Here is an 18,372-nt window from a genome sequence, read left to right as displayed (position 1 = left end):
CCTTACATACAGTATGAAGAGGGCACAGACTACCGTTACTATCTGTGCGTGGGCAGAGTTTGGCAGCCAGTTTGCAAAGGAAGGATCTGGTCGGTTGCGTCTGTTTTGAATCCACAGGTTAAGCGCGGGTTGCTGCAGAGCCATCTGCATGGTGTCGGCTTAAGTGGGCTTGCCGCAAATTTGTTGTGTTATTGCCGTATTTTCAGTACTGCCTGGGCACAGTTATACACACTACCTTACTTTTGCTCTATTATCCTGTGTTCCGGGTTTACCACTGGAATCCAAAAGGACTCTAAACGTCTGCCTTTTTTAAAGCTTGAAGGCCGCTGCGTTTAACACTGCTGGCTACCTGCTTCGTTTGCCAATGTTGTTATTGTTTGTTGGTCGAGTGCGGCCTCCGGTCCGTACAACGCAAATCACACAGGTGTTGCTCACTGCGCCCCCACTGGCCAGGGGCTTGAATCGATTCAGAGGATTTAATGAATCCATATTGAATTGGGAAAAAATATATTGCAATGCATTGATGAATCCATATTTTTACCCACCCCTAGTTTTGATTAGATTGCATTAAATTGAGAGGTGTTTCTAATCTCTCACTGAGATCATAAACTATATATCGGAATGAACCTGCAAATTATAAGGTTAAAAAAAAAAATAATTATCGTGCCTCTAAACATTGGTGTTGAAGGAATACCGACTGCTCTGTGAGTGTGTCAGCTTTGATAGCACGCCAGCATACTTTGGCAAAGCTGCCATCTGCTATTTCATCTGGGCGCAACAGAATACAAGTCAGCACTGTGACTGACATTTTGTTTAGCGCAGTTCACAGTTGTTTTGCAATCATAAGCCTGTGCTGCAATACTTTTTCTTTCTTTTCCTGGCTTTTCCTACCCCTGGCAGAGTATGTCGTTATTGTGGTAGGTTTATCAAGGCCATTTGCCAGTACACTCATAACACCAGCAACAGATGTGTGCAATGGGACCCTAAGCTCGTCCTTTGTTTTGCCTACAACAATTATGTGTGCAGAGATTACCTCCCATGAAAGACTCATTATCTATAAACTGGATATCTATCAATTATCTAAGTTCATTTGAGGTATGTATTTATTTCCATGTAAATACCGCCATCATTTCTTGGAATTTACTGACTACTATACTACTTTATTGGGGTCAGTAGTTCATGTCATAACTCTCTTGCATTCTCCTTCAGTGTACACCCACATGTAAATGTTTGTTCTTATCCTGCAGGATGCAGAGGAGTGTGACAAAGCCGGCAGTGTGGCTACCTGCCAGGCTGTGATAAGGGCCGTCATAGGGATTGGCATCGAGGAAGAGGACCGAAAACACACCTGGATGGAAGATGCAGATAGTGTGAGTATCAATATATCTTTTTACACACCTAGAAGGGTCATTTACATACTAATTCAACCTAATTAAATTGAGATGATTATGTTATGTTCCAGTGTGTGGCCCATGGAGCGCTGGAGTGTGCCAGGGCCATCTATGCCCATGCTCTGCAGGTGTTCCCCAGTAAAAAAAGTGTCTGGCTTAGAGCTGCCTACTTTGAGAAAAACCACGGCACCAGGTGATCACATTTGGTTTCTAAGAGTAGTAAACAGTAGTAGTCAAAAGCTGGCTGCTGATTAGTTCACGTCTTCATTTGTTTATGTTTTAATTACTTTTTTTTCTTTCTCCCCTCCATTACTTTTCAACATCTCGTTGCATCTCTCAGGGAGTCTTTGGAGGCCCTGCTCCAAAGGGCTGTGGCTCACTGTCCCAAGGCAGAGGTCCTGTGGCTGATGGGAGCCAAGTCCAAGTGGCTGGCTGAGGATGTGCCTGCAGCTAGAAGTATCCTCGCTCTGGCCTTCCAGGTGACAATGAGGTTATGTAAACATTGACCTGTTCATGTAGTATCCATGCGATCCTGTGTCTAAGTTTGTTTCCCCCTTTCCTTTTTCTCCCTCTCTTTCCCTCACACACTCTCTGTTCTTCTTCATTTTACTTTCCTCTCTAGGCTAACCCAAACAGTGAAGAGATCTGGCTGGCTGCTGTTAAGCTGGAGTCTGAGAATAACGAGTATGAAAGAGCCCGTCGACTGTTGGCCAAAGCTCGCAGCAGTGCCCCAACAGCCAGGGTGAGTGTGTGTTTGTTAGAAAACGGCAAAAACATTTCCCTAATTCAAAATCATGAGGGGGACCGATTCCAAATCCATCCATCATCCAAATTGAATGCCTCCGAGCTTATCAATTATTTTATCAGGGATGTTTTTCTGACAGTTGTGCAAAACAATTATGTCAAACTGCAGGCTTAGTAAATTTTTTGTTTGACTAAGGAAACCTAAAGGGCAACTTTTTCAACTGTTTTTTTTTTTCTGAACACTGTTGAGACTCAGAGATGATAAAACCTGTGTAAGCATACTTTTTTCCACACGGAAAACTCATCAGGAATCAATAAGGAAATCGATAAAGAATCAGGCCAATAAGTAAAATCGACAATGACATTGGTATAAAATATATAATTTATTCACATCCCTAATCTAATACAGAATAGGAGTAGAAATCTACACGAATATACTGGATAAAATTTGGGAAATGTATATGTTTATAGTTTAATATAGTGTTTTTGCCAATCAAAACCTCCTCCATCATCTGATATCTGTTTGATTGTAACACAGACAGAAAGAACTGAAAAAGATTGATGGAATAAACGCACATTTCCCTAACTTTTAGGGGAAAGATTGTTTGTGTTTTGAACTGTTCTGTCCTTTTACTCTCTAACTGCCCTTCTGTGACTCTGTGTACCAGTACACACAGTTTGTTTTTCATTGTGTAATTTGGTATGAATAGAGTTCATTCCTTGTTTTGCGGGGGTGGCTTGATTATTATTATTTTCCGCTTGAAAGCCAGTGTTAAATAGTAAATTAATAGTGCGTTGTATTTGAGGTATCTTCTACAAATGTGCTGTCTTCAGGTTCAGGCTTGCCAGGTTTCTACACTTCAAAACAGTAGTCATGGTGACATATGCTGTCAGCAATGCTCTTAAACTGTCACTCTCTCTATCAGGTGACCTGACTTCATTCCCTCAGTTATCTGTATTGTATTTGTTGACAGGTATGACTAAGATAACCTGCTTTAATGTTGGCGGCACTGATTGTCTTGTCAGATAAGACAACTGTGCATTTCAAATTGTTTTTCAGCAATTTTAGTATACGCCAAGTATATGTCAAGCTCATGAGAGTTCATGGGTCCTGTTTATACATATTCTTTGACTGAAAGCGTGTGTGTGTGTGTGTGTTTTTAATCTCTACAGGTATTTATGAAGTCAGTGAAGTTGGAGTGGGTGTTGGGAAACATAGAAGCTGCCCAGGAGCTGTGCACAGAGGCCCTGAAACACTACGAAGACTTCCCAAAACTTTGGATGATGAGAGGCCAGATAGAAGAGCAGTGTGAAAACATGGATAAGGCCAGAGAGGCTTACAACCAAGGGGTGAGGTGGGGGTGGGAGTGTTTGGGGCAATGATTTGTTCAGGTGTTCATTAACCACAAAGGCAATAGAACCAAGAGAGTTGGACTTTGAAGTGTTTTTGTGGGTGCTTAACTCTAAAAAATAATCAAGTACTTTTGTGTTGCTGCAGTTGAAAAAGTGTCCCCACTCGGTAGCCCTGTGGTTGCTTCTGTCTCGTCTTGAAGAGAGAGTGGGACAGCTGACCAGAGCCAGAGCGATCCTGGAGAAGGCGCGACTCAAGAACCCCCAAAGCCCCGAGCTGTGGTGAGGAAATACACAAATAAATAAACAGAGAAAACGTGGTAAGCCACTTGAATACAAACGAAGGAAGCTGCCTTAGGAAGTGCTTTGAATTAAAAATGTGTCACCTGTGTAGAGATTACACCAAACAAATGAACAAAAAATCTTTGTGCTCTATGCCTGTAAAACAAGTTTTTTTTTGTGCACTGAGCATTTAAAAATATTTGCTGTGGCATTCAAGTGACTTCCCTCTTCAGTAACACTTTAAGCACAGTTCTGTAGTATGTATGTTAGAGAACATGTACATTAGAAAATTACAATTATGATTAATTTGCTTTCCAAAACTAGACACCATGTGCTAAATGTACTTTTCCAACATTTATTTCAAAACAAGTTTTTCTTCAAATACTGCACCAAAACTGGGATCAATGTGAAATTGAAAATTAAAGTTGCAAGCAGCATTGGGCGGGACCTCGCCATCAACCTACGTCGGGGCCTGCACGGCGGTCGCCCACCGCAGCCGCGCCACGCCACGTCACCCCACTCCCAAGCTCTCATTGCCAGAAGCTGAGGGAGACCGCTCTACGTCATACGTTTCAGACAATGTGCAAAAAACGGAATCTTTCATAGTGAGATTCTTCACTGCGAAACATGGAAATTCAGCGCCATGGACACGCCGTTTGACGCACAGCAAATATTTGATTAACTTTCGATCACCAACGTGTCTAGATTGCAGTGATCGAATTTGAAGTCAATCAAGAATAAAGTCTGTAGGGAGGAGTTAGTAAAAAGAAGCACTGAAATGCCGAAATGCGATGCACAGTTTGACGAGCAACTTTAATCAACAGACATAGTGTGTAACTTTTTACTGACTAATTTTGAAGCAGAGTCCGATAAATGTCCTCTGAGGAGGGAGTTGTTCGAGAAGTCGAAGGGCAGAAGAAAAAGGCTGAAGAAATCAGCTGCAAGAAGTGCCGGGAGGGAATGCGGCATCAACAGGGTTGTTGAGCGAGTTTGAGGTTCAAGAGGGGATGACGAACTCTGTGACGGGCAGCGGCCCTGGTGATGTGCAGGTATGGCGGATAGGAGGAGAGTGGAGTGGGTCTCCGCACAGTGATGGAGCGGAGCGCAGGAGCCAGCCGTAGTGGCGATGGTTAGAACGAAGAAAGAGAGGGGAGAGGTCGACGCGGCAGACCAGGCAAGCATGCGGCACCAAGTGTGCCGATGTGGAAGCAAGCGTCATTGCAGGAATAGAAGGTGCATGTGTGCAAGAGCGCCAGCCTTGGGGGCAGAGTGGACCTGAAATTGGTGCAGCGAATGCTGTAAAGGAAGAAACAGAAGATGGGGCGAGCATGATGTGACGAAACATGCAGAAACAGTTATTAGCGCTAAACGGCACGTGTTTCATGATAGTAGCGCACCTTACGTTGAGTCGACCTGAGAAGCAGCACATAGAATATCCCAATTTTCCCCCAGGCCTGACAATCTCTTGACCAAATAAGTAAAGTTGAGGTTGAGTTGGCGTATATCGTGCAGGCGGCAAAAGACCAGGGCGAGAGAGCGCGAGAAGAGAGAGAGGAGAAGAAGAGAGAGAGGAGCGAGCGAAGAAGCAATAGGGACCTCCAGCGGTCGTTGGCTCGGCCCCTAATTAGCCCAAGTACTAATCCTGACCTCAGTCCACATCTGTTGTTATGAATACAACACATTATGAAGTGTAATATTGTCTAATGACACGATGGGAGCTGAGCATGACGTACTATTTTATTTATCCGTCTGAGAGACCAACAGCGTCCCCTTGCTTAATAACCCCTTCCATCTACATACAGTCGCACAAGCAGAGAAACACGCTGCTCACCTGCTTTTGTTGCAAAACGGAATCGTGGGTAAAAAAAAAAAAATCCAAAATGCAAGTTGTCAACAGTGCAGACACAGCTGGTGTCTGTCCCTGTATGATACTGCAAAAGAGAAACAGAAAGAGTCGAGGCGGGGCAAGCTGGTGTGTGTGTGCAGCATTGTGCAGCAAGTGTCCGTGCGAATATCCAAATCCCAAAATTTAAAACTAAACACCTACCCAACGAACGAATATCTGTGTGGTCTTATATGGGGCCAGCCCTTAAATCGCAGTAATCCTGTTCCCGGATGAATGTGATCTTAATGTCGCTTATTTCCCTATTGTTGACATTGTTGACATTGTTGTCATGGCAGTCTTAACTGCTGGAGAGAGAATGTGAGTTGTTGCTGCCAAGTTTACACATTAACCAGATAATTTGATTTCAGCTCCTTAATCACAGATACAGAATGTTTTTTCTCTAATACACAATTTTACAACTAAATATAGGTGACTGAATCCTATTTTGTTATCAGCAATCATTCCAGACCTGTGACTTTGGACCTTTGAGTAATATGTTTGAGAACCCCTGCTCTAAAACTATGCGTTTGTCATCATAACCAGGTTGGAATCGGTCAGGCTGGAGTTCCGAGCTGGACTGAAGAACATCTCCAACACGCTGATGGCCAAAGCCCTGCAGGAGTGCCCCAATTCAGGTGAGAATATATTCCTCCTCTTTGAGCTGCTTCTACACCTTTTTTTCCCCCAGAAAACAAAGACAAAACCCTGTTTTACTTTAATGACTGTATGTTTTGAAACTTTGTTTACCTGCTTACAACCTACCTGATGGGAAAGACAACAGACACAGCACCTCTTTTCTGTTCAAGTATATTTAATTGCGAATTTATGTGTTTTAGATAGTAATTTTTATTACTTTTTAAAAATACTGTTTTACAAGACTTCTTGTGTAATCTCAAATTCTCCCCCCACTCCCATTTCCTTCCTACAAGGTATCCTGTGGGCTGAGGCAGTGTTTTTGGAGGCCAGGCCCCAGAGGAAGACTAAGAGTGTGGATGCTTTGAAGAAATGTGAACATGATCCCCACGTCTTGCTCGCTGTCGCAAAGTATGACAGCAATCTTTTCACTGTTTCCTATTCTCCTTCCCAGTAATAAGTTCTGCTCTTTTTGCAAATCTTGATTATATGACATTTTGAATTTGTATCCATTTCAAATGCAATCTTGTGCACGCATTTTAGGTTGTTCTGGAGTGAGCGTAAGATCACCAAAGCCAGAGAGTGGTTCCTAAGGACTGTAAAGATTGAGCCAGACCTGGGAGATGCTTGGGCTTTCTTCTACAAGTTTGAACTGCAGCACGGCACAGAGGTAAAGATCTTATTGTTGTGTGTCCTTATCTGGGTGTAGAACTTGTGCCACTTTGTGTGCGAACCACTTTGTGTGCGAACCACTTTGTGTGCGTCAGTGGTTACATTACATTTACAGTGGAATATGTCATTTTCACATGGTTCAGTTTGACATTCTGCAGTTAAATACAAAGATTCAGTTAATGTTTCAGAGTAGTAACAGCTAGGGCTGCGCAATTAAGAAAAATATTAGCAAAATTGCAATATGGCAAATCCAAGTCACAAAGGCTGCATTTTAAACTGCTTTGTAAAATCTGTGACAAAACAGCTTAGTGCTGCAGAGCTGCCCTGGGTTCTAAATCTTATTCTCCAGATGTCAGAAAACATGTTTTTTTTTGTACAGACCTTAACATGATTTTTTTTTTTTTTTTATCATATTGTGCAAGCCTAGTAACAGCTATGACTACAATGGACAACTATGCTCTCATTGTATTATTTACCACAAAACAATATTGAGTGCAATTAAGACCAAGGAGTAAATCTAGAAATATGCCTTAAGCAACAAGCTTTCTATCCAGTTTTCTTCGGTTGTTGACATTTTCTTTCAAAGTACCAGGTTTGTAAGAAAGAAGAGCCTGACAGATGTACTAATAACTTGATGCCTCGAGTTACAAGTGTTAGCAGGCATTCAGTATGTGGGCGTGAAGATGTGCTGATGTGTGTTGTCATTCTAACCAGTTTAAGTAAAGTGTGTTGGGGGGGATTATCTGTTATGGATATCTAACCTCGCTATTCTTCGTCCATCAGGAGCAGCAGGAAGAGGTACGAAAGCGCTGTGAGAATGCGGAGCCCCGCCACGGAGAGTTGTGGTGTGCCGAGTCCAAACACGTCCTGAACTGGCAGAAGAAGACAGGAGAGATCTTAGCGGAGGTAGCCAGCAAGATCAAGAACACATTCTGAGACTGGGGAAATTTGGACTGAAAACACCTGGAGGACTCTGGCAGTCACCAGTCTAGCAGGAAACAGCTATGGACACGCTCAACTATTGTTCCCTACCAGGACTTGCTCATCTTCGGCAGATGCAAAGTATTCACATATACCCCCCAGTCTTTTCATGTTTTTCTTGTTTACAGAATTGACAGTTTTGTACTTACCAACTGAAAATGATCATTTGATGTCAAAGTGAAAACAATTCCACAAAATTGAACACAAGTACCAATGTATAATAAAAGAAAGTCCTAGCAACAGAAGTAGCTTTCTATGGATAGGTCTGTGGTCTCTCAAGTCCTCAGATGAATTAAGGTCTGGACTTTAACTTGACCACTTTAGGACATTATTTTGTTGTTTTTAAGCCATTCCTGCTTATCTTCGGCTTCATGTTTAAAGTATTTGCCATGCAAGGAAGTAAACTTGCTCCCACGTCTGGCTGCAGACTGCAGCTGGTTGTTCTCTTGGATTCCAGTGTATTTTGCTTCCTTCCTCCTCTTTGTTTCAGCCCCCTTTCTGGCAAGCACTCACTCAGATGTTGCGTGAGGTTTTTTTTTTAAACACCTTGTAACACCGCCATAGAGCTGCACCTGGTGAATCACCTGGGCAACAGTTGTTTCATTAATTTCTGATTGACTAAAGAGAAACACACCTATTCTAGTAAAATGTTTATGGCCTAATTCATGAATCGGTAAATCAGCTTTAATTTCATCTTCTGACAACTGTTAAGTGACGGCAGACACAGTACTGTACCTTTTGTTATTCGGACCCAGCCATGACCTCTCATGTTAAATACATGTAATTAGTGGTATCCATTGTTTAGCCATCCTGTTGGTCCATTTTTGTTTAACTGCTGCACAAACCTGTCTGCTCGGTTAAATCTAAACAGTCCGTGCCAGTTCTGTGTCTCTTATCAACATATAATGTGATGTGAATTCTAATAATAATTTGTTGCACCAGTAATGATGTCGGTGTGTCATAGTAAAAGCTGTTAAAAGTTGGATGCAATTGTTGTAGTTTTATATTTGTACTAAATTAGGATGAATTTGTTTATTTGGGATTGTGTTCACTTTGACATTTGTCTGTTTTTCTGCTGGTTAGTGTTGAAATTCTAATTTCAGTCATTGTGGTTGCTGTGAAAATGAAACAGAAATGACAATGTAACAGAAATAATAACAATGACAATAATCAAAACATCTCAATTTTGAGGAATCTTATTTTTCTGTCTTGTCCACAGAGATATGCAAGAATCCAGATTTGTCTATGTCCGTTTGGTAGTGTATATAAACTTCTTGTCAGGGACTATTTCATGATTCATCATGTTGTAATGAACTGTTTTTTTACTTAGTTTGCTTGAAATGTGTTCAAATACTTTGCAGCCATCCAATAAACAACACTGTTTGTTGCACAGTTCCCAAGCAAGTCTTGTTATGAAATGGTTTGTTGTTGTTTAACGTCAAATCTAATTCTTATAGTTGGTTTCTTTGTGAGATGTGTTTAACCAAATATTTCAGTCCAGCAGTTGTACCTGCACCTTGCTGTTGCCATGCATGTTCGGTTGCCCTGTATGGGATTCAAAATCTTTTTTTGGTTTTTGGCTGCAACCAGTTTGACTCACTGCGTTATGTAAAATGTCCAACAAAACAAATTACAAAATTATTAAACACAGTTTCATTATTGCACTGCTTTCTATAGTTTACACTACCGATTAGAGTTCCCATCGCTATTTACACCACCCTCCCCGAACATGTAAAATCATCCACCAAATTACACCCGCTCCTCCTCGCTATCACGTCTTCCCAACGAAACCGAAAGGATGAAGGCGAGTGATTGATTGCAGACGTTTTCCTAGACTTGATCGGACTGGAGTTTGGTGAAATCCAAAGCTCGGCGTCAGCAATCCATGACGGGGAAGGAAATTGGAGCAGCAGTGCCTTTGGTGATGTTGGAAACCACGGAGCACCACATCGGAAGTGTATCCGCCACCGCGTTAACCTATCCACCGGAGAAAGTCTAAAAATACTGGAGAAGAAAAAGCTTTTGGGGGCAATGACCGCGGTCGGATGAGGAGTAATTCCTTGGATCTCCCTGCTACTGATAGAGATGGCTTTGCTCGTCTGAGGATCCCGCAGTAGAACATGATAAATGGTACGTGTGGTTTTAACATTTGGCGCGTATTTACGCAACAGATGAGCTGATACAGAAACGTATTGAAAGTTGCGCAGCTGACTATAAAGTCCTGTTTATAGTGCACTGCTGTACTTTAAACATGACTGTATTCGCATTAGTCATGATGGCATATAGTGCAAAGGGCTGCAAACTGACTCAATCTTTAATGCACGTCAAACTGAGGCGCACCGTGCGTCCGAGCCAACTGAACATTGATCCACGGTTGTTGTTTTTTTACTGTTAATCTAGAGTGCACTCCTTTACATAAAATCTGTCATAACGCTTCTCTCTTTCATAGTGTCTGACCGGATCTCTACTCCGTAGTGTCCTGGTGGTTCTCTTGTTGGCCAACTCCTGTGGTAAACGTGGATGTAACTATAAAGAAATCCTGGGCTCCTACAGAGAGGTCATCTTCGTTGAGCTGCAGAATCTTGTATGAGAACATTGTTACAGATATGTTTTGGCGATTCTCTGTGTGACTTTGATAGAGACATATTTAAGTTTACTAAATAGTAATACAATTAGTAATTGTATTCATTTATTTGCTCCATTGACCAGAATTGACCAGAATTGCCCAGAATTGGTCTAAATGTTAGTTTAATCGAGTCAGTTGCAGCTGTAATTAAACATGTGGGAGCAATGCTTGAATCTGTGACAGGCTGCAGGTAAGGTCAAACCTGTTTTTTCTCTTCTTTCATGACATTTTTAATTTCCTTTAATAAATTCACATTTGATTGTTCTTTTACAGAATTTGGCTGGCTCACGTAACACCTCCAAAGAGAGAGACCCCTGTCCTTCAGGAAAGGTAAATGCCACTACAGTATGTGTGCTTTCAGCACCATGGACAGGGTAATGAGGATAAAATCCTAATTTGTCCTGATACTGTTGTACTTTGGATTTCACAAAACCGGCTCACATTGTCTGCATGTGTTCCTGTCTTACATTAAAGATTTGGAAGTATAACTTTAATTTGCTGTATAGTGCCATTAACAGATAAACCAGAGGGTTTAAATGCTGAGTGTTACTGTCCCGTGGCAGGCACGTCGCATTCTGGGTTCCATCTATGGTATGACACAGGAGATGCGGTGTCAGAGGAGTGGCAAACAGCAGGCTGACCTGGAAAAGCCTCTTAAGAGCATGGAGCAACTCATCATTCACAACTGCAGCCCCACTTATCTGGTAAGGGGAGGTACATTCTTCCATTTTGTTTTCCATTTTCCCACAATAAATAAGGACACCAGATCACTTGATAAAAGCCAACATTATGCTGCATAACATTACTTCTGGTTGCATGCTTTCAGGACAAGAAAACCTCTTGTTCAGCTGTCAAGAAAATACGAGGAAAGAAGAGAAAGAGGATCAGGTTAATCAAAGTTATCAATGCACTGATCACTTGTTGGCAGAAACTTCAGAGTGCCCATATGCTCTCAAAGTAGGACATGTTGTGTCTTCCGGTTCCTGTAAGCCTGTGCTACTGTCCCATGAAGACACTCTGTGAATTTCAAAAGAAAGCTCACTCAAACAGAGGATATTACATGACTAATGACTTACTGTATTTAGATAGCTGTTTTTCAAATGCAATGTCATGAATGTTTACTGTTGTCAAGTTCTCAGTGTTTTGTGTTTTAAAACAATACCAGACTTTGCATGTCAGCATTGCTCTTTGTTTTATGGAATAGTTTTATAGTAACCACAGATAAGCTAAAAAATATCCACAATGCATTCAGATACTTTCAGAATATGCACATTGTCTACATTATCTAATATCTCTCTTGTTGTACCAACCATTTTTGTCTTTGTAAGCCATATATATGTATATCACCATACCCATGACATGTTCTTCTCTCTGTTATGTTTTGGAATATATGCAATATAATAAAACAAACTTTTTAAAATGTCTTACTTCTACTCACATGATATCTTGGTTCTGTGATTGTGATGATGATTATTACTGGAATTATTATTATTATTGGTGGTTGTGGTATAGGTGTAGTATCACCACCTTAAAAACATCTTTATTAACACAATCAATGTTCAACAATCAGACAGCTTCCAAGAAATTATAAAAAAGATAATAGAGTAAAAGAAAAGTGATTATAAATAATAAAGAAGTGATTAAAAATATGACCTTATGTCACACTTGTTAACACTTTTTTGTACTGATTGCTGCTTGTCCTCACACTGATATAATTTGAAGATAATATATTATAGTTATAATAATTATAATAATAAATAAATAAATACAATAATAGTTAATATAAATACGTTAATCATATATTTTTGGAGTGAAATAATACAAGAAGACAACAAACATCCTCTAAAGCTAATACTATAGGGGCGGAACTCTTCTACTGCAGCGCTGTTTCCGTCCGGAGCAGAAGACTTGTTGCACAGGCTCGACCAAACGATTCCCTAACGATACGAAACATCAACAACCAGCAAACACAAGGTACGGTTGTGGTCAATGTGCTTCACTGCTAACGCTTTTACACAAATGTACGTTTAAAAAAAAAATTATTTAAGTGTTTATTTCCGTCATATTTTCTCTTTAATGTTTTTCAGAGAGAAATAATAAAATTTAAAAAAAACCCGAATCCATCCGAAACGTTAAAAGAGCAGCATCAGCACTCTGTGTTTACTGTTGAGTGAATATTACTGGATGTTCTGACCATGGAAAACTCAGACTTATAAGACTTATAAGCGCAGTTTGGTTCTTGTGTTGTCTGGTGTGTTTGAACTTTAAGTCGGGAGCAGACATCGACAGAGCAGACATGGCCAACAGCGGCGCTGCAGTAGACATGGACCCAGATGTTGCTCGGAGGCTGTTTGAGGAGGGAGCTACCCTGGTGCTGCTCGGTGTCCCTCAGGGTACAGAGCTGGGGATTGACTGCAAGAGCTGGCAGGTCGGTCCCCGCTTCAAGGGTGTGAAGATGATCCCCCCAGGCCTGCACTTCCTCCACTACTGCTCTGTCAACCAGCCAAGCTGTGGAGGAGAAACTGGCCCGAGGACAGGCCTCTTCCTCACTCTCAAACCCAGAGACATCCTGCTGGCCACGTGGGATCCCAAGGAAGAAGATCTGGACTTCTCTGCCTCCCAGAATGAAGAGGAGGTGAGCCGGATCAGGGCGACGTTGCGGGACCTGGATCCTTTTCTGGGGCCCTATCCGTACGAGGTGATGAGGAAGTGGGTGTCCCTCACTGACCGTCTGAGCGAGGAGGTGGCCAAAAGCTTGCAGCCTCTTTCTGGTCGCATATGTGCCTTCAGTGACGTCATCCCAGAGGTTCAGCTCAGGCACACCAAAGACAGGGCAGAGCAGCCGAGGAATGACACCGCCTGCCAGAGCATGAAAGAGGGACTGGACAGGCTCCCCAGGATGAAGCCGAGGGAGGGGACGGAGTTGCGCTTCTCTGCTATCCCCCAGAAGACCTACCCTCCTGGGGCTACACCGGCCGAGATCACCCAGTGCAGCCTGGACCTGAGCTACGCCCTGGAGACTGTGCTGGAGAAGAACCACGAGCTGCAACCTCTTAACCTGCTAGGTATGTGTCAGATACACTCCTGTTAGACCATCAAAATAGCACACAATTACATTTTGTATATTTAAAAAAAAAAAAAAATCCTAAATCCGTTTCTCCCCTCTCAGGTGAGCTGCAGTTTGCCTTCGTGTGTTTCCTGGTTGGAAATGTGTACGAGGGCTTCGAGCACTGGAAGAGCCTCCTAGCACTGCTGTGTCGATCAGAGGAGGCAATGCGAAAACGCAAGGAGCTCTACCTGGGGCTCATTGCCGTGCTTTACCACCAGCTCGGAGAAATCCCACCTGACTTCTTTGTTGACATCGTGTCTCAGGATAACTTCCTCACCTCCACGCTGCAGGTAGATACACAACTTAAGATATATTTCCATATATGCTGGGATGGACGTGATCTCAAAGGACATACAAATGAAAGAAACAACTGTAAAATGTCTGTCAGTAACACATTTTGGTGTAAATAACATACCTTAAGTACTGTGATTTATCATTTTTAACATTTCTTTTACTATCACATCTCAACATGTAAATAGTATGATCTTGTTTTTTAGACTTATAATTGGTTTAATCACAACTGTGAATGTACGTCACCTATGAAATTAGTGACATATTAGAAGAGGTAAGTCCCAGGTTTTTCAAAGATCACGGCTCTTATTTATCAAGTGTCTGAAGAATAGACACTTGAATAGTCTTGTCTTGCATTTCTCACACTGACGCATACGTGGTCATACTTTTTGGTTTAATTTTTTTTTACCTAGGAAAGTAATGTTATCTCCACCAGGATTTGAGAAACCTGGAGAGCTGCCTTAACTTGTTAGGAATTCAGTTACTGTGGAAAAGTTCTTCCTTTTTTTTCAAAAAACTTAATTTATCTAGAGACACTTTGCTGAGAACAATGCTTTCTTTTTCACACCTGGAACACACACACACTTTCAGGAATGTTGGTGATAAGGGATGGGCAAGCGATGCTCCTCTAGGGATCAAACTGGCAACCTCTCGGTCACATGCCTGCTTCTCAGATGGAGGCTGCCATTGGCTGTCCCATTGATGTTTGGTTTTTCAGTAACACATTTTAGTCAGCTAATATTGCCCAGAATGTAGTCATTATATTCAAAGAAACAAGTTGACAAACAAAACAAAACAAAAAATGTTTTAATAGATGAGCTCAAGCTACCACAGTAAATGTGGATCCCATGCAACTCTGATTGTGTTTATTCCACCTTAAAGATTGAGCAATTCCCATGTGATGTCATGAATAGCTCCTTTAATATCACTATTATTGGCCTAGTAGATCAGGAAATGCATTTATGATCCTGATGGTGTGGCCAAATGTTCTAAGCGGACATATCTGGACCATGACCACAAATCAACAACATCGCCTAAATTAGTAGTAAAGTATTTTATTTTTATTTTTATTTTTTACAATTTTACAAATCATTACATTGTTTATCACTTCTTCTCTCACAGGACTTTTTCCAGTTTGCCAGTGGGCCCGGTATGGACGGCACACTGCGTAAGAGAGCAGAGAAGTTCAAAGCTCACCTGACCAAGAAATTTCGCTGGGACTTCGATGCAGACTTGGAAGACTGTGCACCTGTGGTGGTAGAGCTGCCTGAAGGTGTCACAGTGGACTGAGACTCTAGTATGGTCTCAATCACACAACTTTCATAACAGGACTGAAATAATATGACGCTGAAGGAGACCAGTGAAGCCTGGTATTTAATACGGGATTCAGAAGTTCTCGGAAGGCTTCAGGACACGTAAACAACCGGGCCACTGCAGTGCCACAGTCCTCCAAATGACCCGACGCTCTTAGTTTCAGTTACACCAGTTGTTCTCATAACACTTATTACATGCGGGCTGAAGAACATCTTGTATATGTACGAAATTTGTACCCTGTTATGAAGAAAGCACACATGTTATGAAGTCATTCCAAGTGTTAACTCATTGCACAGCTGCATTATACTTAATGTCAGTGGTGCCCTCTGCTGGTGGTTTTCTCTAAGCTCAGTGTTGCTGTTGACACTTTCAGAACCACAACTGCAACACATTTATTGCCAAAATCACCCCCCTAATATTTTAAAGCTCACTGTAGATGGTGATTTTATTAATGGCTATGTTAAGAACTGTAACCTTAATATCACCTAAACTTTATGAGAATTCCAGATATATACTCGATTTTACTAGAAGTAAACAGAAGTATAGTATTGTGCGACTGTAGTGTTTCTATACCTCATATATTGAAAATGAATAACACTGTATGTTGATGAACATCTTTTGCTGCCACACTGTTTAGAAAATGGTTCAGAATTGTAAATTAAAAGCCCAAATCTCATTTATTTTCTTCAGAGATTTTCTTAGACTAAGTTTTACTTTTCTATGATTTACTGGATCCAACTTTAATAAAAAACACGTTTGATAAAAAATAGCCTTGTAGTGCTTGCTGTTAGTGCCATTTATTGAATGTTGGTGCATGTTTTCATATCTGCTGGGAGTCACAGCTTTTTCCTCCACTAGATGGCGGTCATGGGCTTTTTGTGATGAATTAAAACTTTGAATATCTCTCTAAGTATCTTCATTGTAAATGTACAAATGTGCATTCACACAGAATGAGAAGCTGTTGTCTTTGGTGCTGGTAACAGCCGGGGTCTGGCTTGAACTGGCGGTGGGGTTCGGTGCACAATGTGACTGTCAGGGGTGGAAATCATCTCTAAGCTTTCTGTTGATCTCAATAAAGATGATTTGTGAGGACTAACAGGTGGGGGGATAAGTGTGGGGTGAACAACTGGATAACGTAATTACATGCTATCTATTAGCTCTCTGTGAGTGTGTGTGTGTGTGTCCCTTCTTTGACAGTGATGGATGGGACAGGCCTTGTATTAGCCTGTTGGTCCATCAATTCATTCGCTCGTTAATTTCTCCTCTGCCCTTCCTGAACCTTTTTTCTCTCCAGCTGGACGTCTGGGCTTTGACATATCCCAGCTCCATGAGCCCATCTATAACCGTAAAGCTGCTGTGAAAAGGACTAAAGCCATCTAATGTAATTATGTGAATCAATAGAGTCTGGGCCTGTTGATGGAGATCCAAATGCCAATACAAAAAAATAAAAATCCGTTCTCTTTCCAGAAGACAGATGGTATTGTGAAATGGACGGTAATGCTAGGCTTCATGATGAAATTCCCCCTTTTGAAAATTTACGCACATCTTAAAAGAAGATCAGTTCAGTATTTGTGGTCCACTCTGAGACCACTGGGGCCCTGTGCTGGTTGTTACTTTCCTCTTGAATGCAATTAGATGGAGAAAATGGCTTGGAACACATGGTGGAAACATATCAGCACAACATGGAAGGAAATGTACACCAATTATTTGTAGATTCGTTCTCCTCTCTGGGGATGAAATACTGTACATTGTCAACGAAGACAGTCTCAGAAATTACACTTTTGGGATGTCCTTGGCATTCCAGCCCCTCCATTAGTGATGGAATCACAGCGTACAGCAAGTCAGTGGACGACTCATTAAGTGTCCGGCTTTCCTGTGCCTTACACACCCCTTCACCCTCGGCAAGCGCTCTCCTGCCATGTTTCTGGTATGGCAACCATTTTCCTTTTAATGTCTCTTATTTGTTTCGTTTGGTGCAGCCGGCCCTGGGGGGAGTGAAGCACGCTGGGAAACAGACTGCGCTGATTGTGAATGACCTCAAAGACACGCAGGCCCTGTCAGTCACGGTGGAGCTCTCTCTCCATTAGATGTAAGCTGGCCATTTCCATGGGGCTCACAAGCTGCTCACCCTGCCAGTGTAAACACAGGCCCCTCTGTTTCTCTCTCAGTCTCTCACCCGCTCTCCTCCCCTTCACGGCAGTAAGGAGCATGGATGTTGGTGCGTGTGTGTGTGCGACTTCTTGACCGAGCATTGACTCTGGTTTTAATATTAATCATTGTTGACTGAGCAAATCAGGTGTTTGATCATGCACATATTGAATTACTCAATTATTAACTGACCCAGTGGTCTCTGATCACACACACATCTGCAATAAATGGGTAAATTAGATCAATTGTGTTGCCTTACTTTAGTGTAAGTTTAGAAATATAGTGAGAGATTTGAATTAGAGATTCAATGCTATCTGACTTCTGTTTTTGCATCGCCCTGTGTCATTGTATTTCCCTGAACAATATATTTTTGTAGAAATTTTAATTTCAGGTTGTCATTTCTGATGTTCTCTCTCTCCCCACACGCATTACTTGTTGTCATTTCTCTGTCTGCTGTCTGTCTTTCACTGATGGCTGTGTTTCTTTCTATGACCACTTTGATGTATGGCAAGATCCATAATTATAATGAATAGCTTGTCTAAAAGTGGGCTTTTTGGTAATTGCCCATATCCTTAGCTTACTTATGGGAAAGATGTGGGTACAAAAGTTGACCTCTCTGACCTCTTTAACTGTTTTGAAGAGATTGCACAGGCAGAAGTATAATTACTAACATTTGTGATTCAGTTGTGGTGAAAACAAAAATGTCCAGCTAACAGTTAAATGACCTGCTGTCTTAATGAAATAGGAAGGCAGGAAATGTGATGTGGGTCGAGGTTATCCCAGTTAACTAAAACTAAACTAAAAGCTAAAAATAGGTGTGAAACTGAAACAATATACAGGAAGTATCTTTAGTTTCAGTCCTTACCAATTTGGTCAAATTTGACAGCAAGAGGAGTCACTGGTGCATATGTTTATTTTAAATCTTGCCCCTGATAAATATTATAAT

The 18,372-nt window shown here is 41.6% G+C and overlaps 2 protein-coding genes across 2 annotated transcripts in view; both read left to right on the top strand.

Moving 5' to 3' along the window:
- prpf6 (PRP6 pre-mRNA processing factor 6 homolog (S. cerevisiae)) overlaps positions 1-9,338 on the top strand; it is a 17,287-nt gene extending 7,949 nt beyond the window's left edge. The window contains exons 12-21 of the mRNA XM_035656613.1: positions 1,248-1,370; positions 1,463-1,584; positions 1,732-1,870; positions 2,014-2,133; positions 3,309-3,485; positions 3,634-3,767; positions 6,196-6,287; positions 6,582-6,696; positions 6,829-6,955; positions 7,741-9,338. Coding sequence (XP_035512506.1) covers positions 1,248-1,370; positions 1,463-1,584; positions 1,732-1,870; positions 2,014-2,133; positions 3,309-3,485; positions 3,634-3,767; positions 6,196-6,287; positions 6,582-6,696; positions 6,829-6,955; positions 7,741-7,893 — 1,302 coding nt within the window. The 3' untranslated portion in view covers positions 7,894-9,338. The remainder of the gene's footprint in view (positions 1-1,247; positions 1,371-1,462; positions 1,585-1,731; positions 1,871-2,013; positions 2,134-3,308; positions 3,486-3,633; positions 3,768-6,195; positions 6,288-6,581; positions 6,697-6,828; positions 6,956-7,740) is intronic.
- A 3,108-nt stretch (positions 9,339-12,446) lies between these two features.
- On the top strand, positions 12,447-16,308 carry aar2 (AAR2 splicing factor). The gene is made up of 4 exons (XM_035657384.1): positions 12,447-12,538; positions 12,834-13,629; positions 13,734-13,963; positions 15,087-16,308. Exons 2-4 carry the CDS (start codon positions 12,861-12,863, stop codon positions 15,252-15,254), a joined length of 1,167 nt encoding a protein of 388 aa, XP_035513277.1. The 5' UTR covers positions 12,447-12,538; positions 12,834-12,860; the 3' UTR covers positions 15,255-16,308.
- Positions 16,309-18,372: the final 2,064 nt, after the last annotated feature.

The sequence above is a fragment of the Morone saxatilis genome, unplaced genomic scaffold (genome assembly GCF_004916995.1).
Source record: "Morone saxatilis isolate NCDOM2014 unplaced genomic scaffold, NCSU_SB_2.0 Contig15, whole genome shotgun sequence".
NCBI classification, from domain to species: domain Eukaryota; kingdom Metazoa; phylum Chordata; class Actinopteri; family Moronidae; genus Morone; species Morone saxatilis.
This window is presented reverse-complemented; position numbering and strand designations above follow the sequence as displayed.

Excerpts from the sequence above, each read along its gene's own strand:
- aar2 (XM_035657384.1), top strand. The coding sequence starts at position 12,861 with ATGGCCAACAGCGGCGCTGCAGTAGACATGGACCCAGATGTTGCTCGG. Across the intron at positions 13,630-13,733 it reads GCAACCTCTTAACCTGCTAG|GTGAGCTGCAGTTTGCCTTC; the intron begins GTATGTGTCAGA and ends CTCCCCTCTCAG. Across the intron at positions 13,964-15,086 it reads TCCTCACCTCCACGCTGCAG|GACTTTTTCCAGTTTGCCAG; the intron begins GTAGATACACAA and ends CTTCTCTCACAG.